General features: G+C 36.9%; 1 protein-coding gene across 1 annotated transcript in view; it reads right to left on the bottom strand.

Annotated features, from left to right (window-relative positions):
* The window catches only part of LOC6039581 (repressor of filamentous growth 1), a 44430-nt gene extending 35771 nt beyond the window's left edge, over positions 1 to 8659 (bottom strand). Inside the window, exons 1-2 of the mRNA XM_038253743.1 lie at positions 8199 to 8659; positions 4309 to 4608 (exon numbers count right to left, since the gene is read on the bottom strand). Coding sequence (XP_038109671.1) covers positions 4309 to 4608; positions 8199 to 8479 — 581 coding nt within the window. The 5' untranslated portion in view covers positions 8480 to 8659. The remainder of the gene's footprint in view (positions 1 to 4308; positions 4609 to 8198) is intronic.
* Between the last annotated feature and the right edge of the window lie 3558 nt (positions 8660 to 12217).

Genomic DNA, 12217 nt, shown 5'->3' with positions numbered 1-12217 from the left:
TGGACGTAGTACAGTGGTCACTATGGAGACTTTTATGTAAAATTGTCTGGAGAATCGATTTCCGTTAGAGCGTCCAATTTCCCGTCCCGGGAAAAAATGTCCCGGGAATTCCTGAAACTTAAGCGGAAGTATACATTTTCTTAAATATTTGGAACTATTTTTTTTAAATGCTCTGGAAAAAAATGAACAAACTCAACATGATTTTGTTCAATTCAATTATTGTTTGGTTTATATATAATTATTCAGATTATCAGAAATTATGATATCTTTTTTTTTTTTTTTTTTGGGAGGGTGATCCAGCCGCACATCGTTGATGTTGAAACCTCTAAACTGGGCCCTCGTCCTGTCACGTCCGTCAGTAGTCTTGTCGTACATTACAACTAGAATCAGATCTGCCAATGAATTAGTACACTTCGACCAAATAAACACTGACGCTGTATGGATCTGACTCTAGAATAAATGCACAGTTGTGTGTTATTCATAAGTCCAAAATGTTCAATTATTCATTTAAGTCCAAATATTCATTTGCTAACTACTTTGGATTGAAAATCTAAATTTTAATCTAAAATCCTCTAAACTTAATGTTCTAAACTAAACGTTCCTTTAACTGTTGCAGTACTACTTCAATCAAAAAACAATAAAAAAAAATTGTGAACTGATATACAAATAGGATAGAAATCGCGATTTGAAAAAGAAATGACTATTTACGTCAAAAGATCCGCAGTTCCTCGATTCGCAACAATGGTCAATACAACCATAATCCGAAAACCGTTAGTTCAACAGATCAACGAATTTTGTCCGATATCATTACATTATTGATTGATCGAGACTCTATGGAAATTTTGACATAAAAGAATGCCTAGTATTCTACATCAATCAAAGTTTATTGACAGCATTACTTTAACTTAACAATTGCAACTAAATTTATCATCAAATAGATTTGGAAAGGATACAGATTTATTTTAAATGCTAATGCTAAGCAACAAATCAATTGTACTATCCTAAAGTCCCACCTAAATCCCACATTGTGATAGTGAAAAAGTCACAGAAGCAGCGGTGTCTTGTGCAATTGTGATATTTTCACTATCGGAGAACTACCTAGTTCACGAAGACAGCTTATCGGTCAACGCTTAAGCCCTGGGGCTGCGGCAAAGCGAGTTCTAGTAGCATGAAGTGGTGTCCATAGTGCTTATAAAAAAGATTGTATACCCAAATTTTAACTAATGCACTAGGATCAAATCATGCCCCTTGACTTTACAAGGCCCAGGGAGATTATCAGAAATTATGATATCAGAAATATTTCTGATAATATTAATTTTTGAAGCAACTGGGAATAGATCTTGCCTAATGAGTATTAAATTATTACAATTAGGTAAGCTTTTACAATATTAACTCCTTACCTCCAAATTAAAATTGAGTTTTTTTACGTTTTTGTTTACCATGATCAGAAAATCGAATTTGTGCAAAAATAATTAATTCAATTGGTTGAATACCTAGTACTAAAAAAATTACAATTTGAAGTAAAAGAATTATGGAGCACTGGTAAAACTACAGGTGTTAGAGGGTTAAATGTGAAAAAATAGAAGACTTTTTGTGGAATGATGTTGATTTATCGTATAATTTTAATCATGTTGCATAGTAATACAAAAAAAAACATTCAAAAATTACTTTCTATTGTTTGTTTTCAAAAAATGCAAAAATATATTCAAAGCTTGCATCAAATATTTGTAAACATTGGGTTGTTTGGAGCAAAACCAACACTAAAAAGCTTTACCATTTGTTCAAGAGCTAAACCCAGTATTTGTCATGAAAAACATAATTTCTGCATTTTTTTTTCTCAATTCAATAAACTGGTTTAAAATTTCTCATCAAAAAATACCAAAATACATTTTCTTGTAGTTGAAAGATTTTTACATGTAGTCAAGCTGTTCATTGATCTTCACACTTATTTAAACCATTAATGTTGATGTCCTATACAATTTTGTTGCATAATATTAATTAAAACCAAGATCATAACAATTTTCAATTAATTTAAAATTTCCCGGGAATTCCCGGGATTTCCGAGAAATTGGCTGAAAATTTCCCGTTTCCCGGGGAATTTGTAACCCCGGGAAATTGGACGCTCTAATTTCCGTATTCTGTTTTTGAAAATTTTTACGTTAAGAGCACTTTAAAAAAAAATAGTAAATGATTTTTGTATTTTTTTGGAGAGTTGCTCCATCCTGCATTTTTCGTGAGTCTTTTCGTAACATTTTAGGCTATTTTCACAAAAATTTTGAACGAAGAAAAATTGTGGGCTCACCATCAAATTTGACTTTTAAAATTAAAAATCAAAAAATCTCTTAAAAGTAGCGTGATTTTTTCATTCAGTGTATTTTTTTCGAAAAACCCGTCAAATTTCTTACAAGTTTGTCTTCTACCTCTTTTTGAAACGATGCAACGGCTTTGAGATACAGAAATATTTAAATTCCGAATTACAAAAATATTTTAAACACTTACGCCCTTCTCAAATGTCATTATCGAGTGAAACTGGCTCCATATACAGATACACTCAACCCCCGGTGGTTGGTCACTTTTTCGTTTGATACTTTTTTAGTTTGTACCCCGTTGGTTGGTCAAAGTCAAACTAAAAAGTGACGAACTGTCACTTTTTACACAGCGCTCACGCACACTATCAAAACAAACGTTTGGTAGTATGTGTGAACTCCGTGTAAAAGGGGTGTCAAACTAAAACGTGACCCCGTTCTTTTGACAACAGTTGGTGTCAAACCATCGGGGTTTGAGTGTACACAAAAATGGCTTACCTAAGCGTAGGATAACATGTCTACAAAGTTTCATTGAAATCGGAGAGGGTCGGGTACAAAAGTACCAGAAAAATCCTAATTTGAGCTGGAATTGCTCTAAGGATTAAATAAATAGGCAATAATCTAAAAAAACAATACAAATAGAATAATTTTTCAGGAGTTTTGTACAAAGTTCTTTGTCATATTGGTCATGTAGAACATAACCACCTGCACCTTTTATTATTTCCAACATAGTTCTTTAATGCATCATTTTCTGATCTTATCTAACAAAATCAAACCCTAGCACAGTCTCCTCCTTCCGAAGGAATTCTTAAAAATGCCTTAGGTTAGATCACGCCTTGCATTCTTCTTGTATTTTATAGCCAAACGTCAAAGCGGCCAGGCCTACTATGTAAAGTTAACCGCAGAGATGAATCGTTAAACTAGGATGATAACAGAACTTGAATGACCAAATCGCAAAAAAAAACTAAATTTAGTACAAATGAAGAATATCTTGTATTTCCAACTGCCATGTAATGTTGGCTTATCAGCACTTTTCGTTTAAAAAAAGCGCTTTCAAATTGTTTTCAAATGCAACTAAGTAATGAACAGCTTAGCTTGTGAAGGATTCAGATTTCCATCAACAATTATGCAAAAAAAAATAAATGAGTATCGGCAACTATGATGAAAATAATGGATTTAACTTTTAACCTGTCAGAATTATTTGTTGTTCCCATCCCATAAAACCTTGTCAGAGTCACCTCTCTGTACGATATCAATCCAACCATCAGCAGTGAAGCAGCAGTAGAGAGTCAATTAAAGCCCAAGTATGGCCAGTTAGAAAGCTTACACTGAACTCCACGGATGCTGGGCTAGACTGCGGGCCACCAACCAAAACACGTGATCAGTCGTAATTGATTTGCGAATTTCAGCTGATCAAGCTGTAATCAAAACTTACTTTTCAAGCAGTTAAAAAGTCGCCAAGTGGAGAGCCTTACAAGAAAGTAATTACACCTGAGTTGATCCACTTGCAAAGATCACTCAATTTACCCAGAACAAACGGTTGCAGCACAGGTCAACGTGAAACGATCGGACACCGAACAACAATAGCAGAGGAGAGGGCTTAACCGAGAGTGAGCGAGCAAAAACAGGCTAAACTTGGTTTATATCTGGAGCAACATTTGAAAGGGGCGGTACGACATTGCTCTTACGACCTTTCATTACACGCGTTTAAATGGGACGAAAGGCCGTAAGAGCAATGTCGTACCGCCCCTTTCAAATGTTGCTCTGGATATTATACTCTTTTCATCATTGTAACCTGCTAAACAGTGTGAAATGGCACGAACAATACGGCGTTTGAACTTCGAGACAACAACAACAGTGTGCAGTGAGGTAGGTCGTGGGGGCTGTTCAATCGCTACTGTTACAACCTTTTCACACGGGGCGTAATGCCTTTTAAAAAAGCCGTTGTTAGCATGCAAACACACACACAACAAAAAAGCAAAACAAACAAACAATAACTCACCGCATCGATTCCATCTTGTACTGGATCATGTAGCTGTTGAGGAAGGCATTGTCCGGATCGGCGGCCGGATCTTCGTCCTCGCCGGAAGAGTTGGCCGGCAGTTCCAGCTGGTTGTAGTACCGGTCGACGGCTTTCTTGACCTCCTCGTCGGATTCCTCGCCGTCGGGCAGTTCCATCACGGTTACCGTCGTCGTCGTGGTCGTCGTGTTGGTCGCCGCCGATACCGACGGCGGTGGCGACTGGGAACCGCCGCTGTTGCTGGCGACGCTCAGCGTGTCGGCGAAGAAGTGGATCGTGCCGCTGCGAGAGAATGGAGAGGAACGGGGTTTGGTTCGAAAGGTGAGCTAGCGAATGGTAATTCTAACGAGATATGAGTGATAGTGATATAAATTTACAGTTTTGTGATTGCATTTACAAAAGAATTACATTAAGTTAGAGAATAAGATGTCGTTAGGCAAGAACGAACTCAATTTGAATGGTTTATACATTCAAAATAGCTAAATAAGTCATACTGTAAATAAAAAGCAAATTGCATAAACTTAAAAAAGTCTGATGAATTTCATTGTTAGCATCACATAAATTCATTTATTTTGTATTCGCTTCGCTTGGAGACGGTGATTTTAGCGGATTGCAGACTGGATTTCGCCATGTATATATCTCGGGTAATTTTCAAAAGGTCCTAAGCGCCAGTTGTAATTAGAAGCCGTTTTGATCGGTTCTGGATTAATTTATTAAATACAAAAATGCCTTGAGTTGTTCATCTGCACGTCCTTGAAATGCTCTTTATTGAAAACAATTTAAATTTAATCTGATTCAAAGAAGAATAACATTTTAGGTTATATAGTAGCTGTTACAACCGCTATAAAACCTATCAGCCAAAACCAATAGTTAAACCACCTAGTCGTAACAACCTCCCCAGAACCCCTATAAATCTCTCTTAAAACCCAAAAGCACCTCCGCCAAAGGTTGTTACGGCCTATTTATAAAACTTTCATAGAAGTTCAAAGCTTTACAATAGAATCTTAACAACCTCTACAAAGCCTTAATAAAACCATTGTTAAAACCTAGTCAGGAGCTATGGAAAAATGACATTTCATACGTCTTCAAACGCCTTATGTCAAACAGGTTTTATTCTGGCAAAACATAAGTCTTCGTCTTGCCAAAAGATTTTATGGAGATGGCTTGCAAAAATCGCGATGATAAAATAATAAATATTGGAGGAATTTAAAACAATCTATAAACTTATTTCTGGTGGTGGATCAATTTCAGCTGCGGTTGAATTTTTTTCGATATATTTGAGGGAGGTAGAGCCAAAAAAATCAACTCGCTTCATCGAAAATAATTCTTTAGTAATTATAGTTTTCATGAAACAAATATTTTATTGCAATTCTTTGAAATAAATGTTCCATTTCGCTTCGCTTCGCTAGGAGACGGTGATTTTAGCGGATTGCAGACTGGATTTTCGCCATGTGATGTGATGATTGTCTAAGCCCAAGTTGCCTAGGAATCGATAATTGGGAATAGAACCAATTCCACCTGAACCAGATTCTCACCACCATGGCAGCCGTCCATTGCCGGCCGCTCCCATCTCCACCGCGCACCAGGGACAAGGAAAGGGAATTGGAGGACGGGAAGTGTTGATGCTCCACTTTTTTAAGAGTATTAAGGGAAAATCTCCACGGTATCCTCAAGTAAGTTTCGCTTGGAGTTGGACGGTTTTTGGGAAGGTGAATGGTCTGAGGAGCCACCCTAGGCGAGTGGTAACGACCGTTGGCATTGTTGTTCGAATTCTTCGTGTGTTCTCATTTCTAATGGGAATGCTTTCAATTCTTCTCATCTCTTATTGGATGAATTCTAGCAGTCGCCCAGGCTTTTTATAGCGAGGTAATGTAGTTTCTTTTCAAATGCGCCTGCATGCATGCAATGCAATGCATTCTTGTATGTTCTGATATTCAACTTGCATTAAACTTTTATTCTCGTCCGTTTCTTGGATTCAACTATATCAGTCTAAGTCCTACTAAAGCTACTAATGCTCCACGGTAAAGTGGAAAGCATTTTGCTTGTCAATCCTAAGGACAGGGGATCGAACCCCGCCGTGAGCTGAAGTTTTTTTCATTAATTCCAAATTCAATGAGTCCAGAACTTTCTCGTTGGGAGCAGATGGGTATCGAACCCAGAACCATTCGCTTATAAAGCGAACATCGTAACCATTCAGCCACGACCGCTCCTTCAACAAAAGGATTTTCTTTCGGTTCATCGAAAAACAAAACACAGAGAGTTGCACACCTGTTCCATTTATTTTAAAACATTCAATATTACGCCCTTTAAAAATGTTTGTCTTGGCTTAAAAATGTTGAAAATATTTTTTTTGCAATTCCGTCGTGAAACTACTTACTTTTCCTGTCATTCTTGAACGACGAAATAGCCTACTTTTCTGTACCAAAAATAACAGAATGGAATAGGAACACTTTTCAAAATAAATGCTGAAAAGTTCTACTTTTCAGCACTTGTTTCGAAAAGTAACACTTTTCAACATGTTTTTGATTTAAACGATTTATTGACAAAATACAAGAAAATTTGACTTAAAATTTCACTCAATGGGTGTTTTTGGGAATTGCAAAAAATGTTGTATGGAACTCGTTGCAAAACTTGATTTTTTCAGCACTCGACGTATTTATCCAATGTACGACTCGTGCTTAAAAAATCCTCTTTTTGCAACTTGTTGCATAAACTACTATTTTGAAAAGATCGGAAAATTTCACGAATGTTCCATATTTTAACATTGTAAATCGGACCATTAGTTGCTGAGATATCGACATTAGAAAATTGTGGGTTGTTTGGGTGAGACTCAGAAAACATCAATTTCCACACTTGCATGGCAATATCTCAGCAACTAAGGGTCGTATCAACAATGTTCAAAAAAGCAAAATATAGAGAATTTTCTCAGCTTTTCAAAACTATTTTTTTTCAAAAGTGGGCTTTTTGATTGCAAATTTGATTTTACATCGAAAAATTAAGTTGAAAAATTTTTGCGATTAATATTTCGATTTTTTGAAAAATCAGTATTGATTAAAAAAATCATTACTCGGTCAAAGATTTTTTGCACAACCTGGAAATTTCTGAAAAGTTGGCATTTGATGTCGTCTAAAACAGCGAATCTCAACCTTCTTCTAGGCTGGTACCCCCTGCCATATAAATCAAGTAGGCCCGGTACCCCGTTGAGAATCGCTGCTCTAAAACATACAAAAAAAAGTGTTTTTTTGCAAATCAAGTTTTAGTGACAAAAAGTTAAATTAAAAATCACCAATTTTTTTTTACCGTGTATCATTTTTTTCAGTGTAGTCCATATCCATACCTACAACTTTGCCGAAGACACCAAATCGATCAAAAAATTCCTTCAAAAGATACAGATTTTTGAATTTTCATACATCATTGGTATGGACAGCTGCCAAATTTATATGGAAAATTATATGGACAAACTAATGATGCAAAATGGCTTCTTTGAGCATACAGAAGGTACCAAAAAAGTTTCAGTCGGATTAAAAAGTACAAAAAAATCGAATGACCGAAATCTGAGAGAACTGCTCAGCTGCAAAATTTGTACAGAAAATGATATGGACAAACTAATGATGCAAAATGGCTTTTTTGGGCAGCCGGATTCAAAAATACAAAAATTAAATTTAAAAAAAGGACCGATTTCGTAGAGAATTGCTCAGGTAGGTCCACAAAGGAAGAATACAATTTTCTAAGAATTGATTGAATCAATGGACTTCCGATAATCGAGTACGGACTGTACTCAACTGACCCCATTCTCCCCACATGACCCAAACTCGCAAAACCAACACACCGGTAGCGTCACCTCAAAATGGCTTCCCCTTTTCCATCCTTACCCGTACTCATCGACGCCCTCGACCAGAATCTGTCCGCTAGGCCAGTGGTCATCGATAATTACAGAGGTCACTTCCTCCTCCTGCTGCTGCTGCTCGCCCTCCCCTTCCCCAGCCTCAATCACAACCCCATCTTCCCCAGAACAACCCGTGCTATCATGACCGAGTCCGCTGGTGTTGTCCCCGGCGGCGACCAGCAGCAACTCTTCCGTCTGATCGATCTCTTCCACGACGATCTGCTGCTGTAGGCCATCCCGACTCGACTCGTCTTCGGCCGAGCTCATTGTTCCGCACTTAATCACACAAACAATCACTTTGTATCGAAATTAAAACAATACCGATTGTTTTCGCACCCGCCGCGATTGTTTACCGCCGATCGAACAGAAGAAAGCGTTTTAAAACAACGTGGCTTTGTTCCTTTCTGACAGAAGAAAGGAATCTACCGTTGTTTGGGCAGGATTTGACGCGATCGAACCAATACAAGGACGATCACAAACAGGGGAGAGTGAGAGAGCATGCTTCTGCGCGTGATAATAAAAGAGGCAGCACGAATGTGACGAGTCCCGTTAGGTTGGCGCCTCAACACAGCTGATTCTATTGTGTGTCTGTGAGTGCATATCGATTTGTCTGTGTTGGTTTTGTTGTAGAATTTCCGGCCGATTCGTTGACCTCTTCGCATCGCATCAGCTGTCAAACAGTGTGTGCGATGTTTTCGGGGGCGATGATTTGCGCGGCCGGCGCGTGCTTTTTTTGAAAGGAATAGGGTAGGCAGACTACAAAAGAACCGTTGCGCCGTGACGTCGTTGGAATCGGACACGCGGTGTGTGTGGTTTGAATAGGTTTTTGAACTGTTTTGAAAAGGTTGGAAATTTGTAAAGGACTGTTGTTGGATGAATGGAGGGAAGAGCAGACCAGCAGACAGTCAGGCTGGTGCTTGGATGTGCGGTTTGTTTTTCTATGGTGCAATGTTTACATGAAATTCAAAGGAATTTTTGTTTGGACAAAAGATATCAGCTGACTGCTTCGAAACGGAAAGTATTACTTGTTGACCTTGACCTAGAGCAGAGTTGATTTAAAGGTAGTTTCACGTGTTATTTTGCTTTGCTCATTGAGGTAAAGCTCTATTTTTGTACTTTTAGATAAGGCCGCTGTATTTTAGCAACCAGAAGTCCAATCTTCAATGTCTCTTACACAATTTTATAGAATTTTTTTTAAACTTTTCAACAAAAATATTTTTAGAAATTGTCATTCATGGTAACTATTTCTAAAAATCGAAAAACTGCAAATATTTCACTGAAATCAAACTTTCGGTGGCTATATCTTGAAAAATCTGTAAAGTACTTTTCGATTGCAAATTCAATTTTACATAAAAAAATGCGGGTAAATTTTGTTTGTATAAAATTTCGATTTTTTTTCAAAAAATCACTATTTAAAAAAACTTTGCAGCAGAATTTTTGACCATACTACTCTATGGCTCAAAAATTGTGGATTTTTGTTCCCTAAAGCATATCAAAAAATCTCGAAAATAAAAAATACGTATTTTGGGAAATTGAGTTTTGGTGAAAAAAAAACAGTTTTCAAAAAATCCGCATTTTTTTCCGTGTACCATTTTTCTGATTATTCCTCAACAATACCTACTACAACTTTGCTGAAGACAACAAATTGATCAGAAAATTCATTCAAAAGTTAAAGATTTTCGAATATTTACGTAAGTTCCATTTTTGTTTGAACAGCTGTCAAAATTGTATGAAGACTTGTATGGGTGAACAAATGACACAAAATAGCTTCTTTGGTCATAGAGAAGGCCCCACAAAGTTTGAGCGACAAAATACAAAAAATACAAATGGTCGAAATCGGCTCAACTCAAAAATGTCTAAAAATAATTAATATTCTTTTAAATAATTTATTCTAGTTTTAGAAAGTTAGTATCACATTCTTTCAAACTTGTAATGTTCTTTGAAAAAAACAAATTGTTTTGTATTAGTATTTTCCCAGTTTTTAATTCTTTGAAAAATATTTGCAACGGCCTAAACATTAAAAATTTATAAATTAGTTCAAAATGATGTTTTGAAAACAGCCATAAAAAATCCCTCCACCTTGATAAATTTCCTCAAAGTTAAAACAAAGCCTCAAAAACTTTCGGGTGCAAAAACTTGAAATTGACAGCGGCACCAAAGTTTTCGCTGCCACCACCCTCCCCTCTTAACATATTACGAGTCCTTTTTAAAAAGCGATGGAAAAACTACACCTTTTTGCACAGGCCCCTCACACGCTCCGACAAAAGTCAAAAACTTTAAGACGTTATAAATTTCCGCCACAATGTGCCATTGCCGGGTGGCCATGTGTGGGAGTCACACAGTTGCCTCTCCAATGGAAGCTAAATATCCCACTTTTTTTAAAAGGTAGAATGGTTTCAGTAGTCTTTAATGATTGAAAGATTAATTTTTTTTGCTTTAGTCTATTTTTTATTTTTAATAATGTACAATTTTAAAATCATTTTTGGGGCGAGTTAAGCTTAAAAAGTTTTTTTTTTAGTTTTTTTTTCATGTTTCAAACATAGATTTTTAGTGTTTTCAAAAATGTTCATAACATTTTTTTAAGTTCGTTTTAAACCATGCTACCTTTCCAATTTATCCCTCCCCCAACTCAGATCAGAAAACTTGGTCTTGTGGTACTTTTCCATATTTTTAGAGCAGACTCCAAACCAAAGTACGTCAGTGGAAGCGTAGGTGAAAAATTCTTCCAGTTTGTCCCTCACCACCCCTCCAAAACACCCGGTTCACACAAATTTCTTGAAACCCGCAGCATCACAACGAACGCACACACAACATCCCACACGTATGTTTGTGTGTGTGGTTCGTCGGTATGCATGGGTCCGTCCGGTCCTTTACAACCGATATCTAACCGGAAGTCCTGCCATGCACAACCTCACACATCCGCCTCCACGCGTCCAAAGGGAGGGACGAGGTGAAGTTTAAAAAATAAGACGAAAAAAAAACACGAAGAAGCAAAACGAAGGTGCCAAAGAAGCGGGCAGATCCATAAATTTCTAACCGCACTCCCGAGATTTTCTCCTCCTACCTCCAAGCTATGCCGATCCGGTCCGGTCCAGCCAGGATATTTCCCGCCAAGGATGCCGGCGAGCAATCTGGACGAAAGTTTTATGGAGGCACTACCGTTGGCGGGAGGGGCTTTGGAATTGAGGATGAATTGTCCTAAATATAAATTAAATGTGCACAAAAAATAAACTCTGACCAATTATTATTAAAAACGAATAGAGCACTTTTCACAAAAATAAGCTAATTATAAAAAATATATTTGAATGTATGCAATTTTATTTTGATGAAACGTTATAGGTGCTTTATCTAAAACTAAAAAAGTTATTTTGCATCATTCTTTTGTCCATACAACTTTAGAAACTCTTCAAACAAAAATGCTATTAAGATATTCAAACATCTGTATCTTGAGAACGGATTTTCGAATCGCTTTGGCGTCTTCGGATAAGTTTTAGGTACATCCCAAGTAAAATTTTGAGCTTTTTAAAAGCTATTATCAGCCAAAACCAACATTAAAACCACTTAGTCGCAACAAACTCCCCAGAACCTCGATGAACCCCACTTAAAACCCAAAAGGACCTCCGCAAAAAGTTGTTAAGGCCTATTTATAAAACCTACATAGAAGTTCAGGACTTTACAACTCTTCAAAGCCTCAATAAAACCTTTGTTAAATCCTTGTTACGAGTTAGGGAAAAATCACATTTCATACGTCTTCATGCGTCTTATGACAAACCGATTTTATTCTGGCAAAAAAAAAGTCTTCGTCTTGCCAAATGAAATAATGGAGATGGTTGTCAAAAATGGCGATGAGAGATATTGGAGGTAATCAAAATAATTTCTAAGCTGATTCCTTGCAATTGATAGCTCAAATTCGACTGCGGTTGAAATTTTATGAATAAATGTGGGGGAGATTGAGCCAAAAAAATCCTCGCTTCATCAAAAATATTTCATCTGCAATCACAGTTT

The sequence above is a fragment of the Culex quinquefasciatus genome, chromosome 2, assembly GCF_015732765.1.
Source record: "Culex quinquefasciatus strain JHB chromosome 2, VPISU_Cqui_1.0_pri_paternal, whole genome shotgun sequence".
NCBI classification, from domain to species: domain Eukaryota; kingdom Metazoa; phylum Arthropoda; class Insecta; order Diptera; family Culicidae; genus Culex; species Culex quinquefasciatus.
The sequence above is the reverse complement of the archived record's forward strand: the minus strand, read 5'-3'. Positions and strand labels throughout refer to the sequence as shown.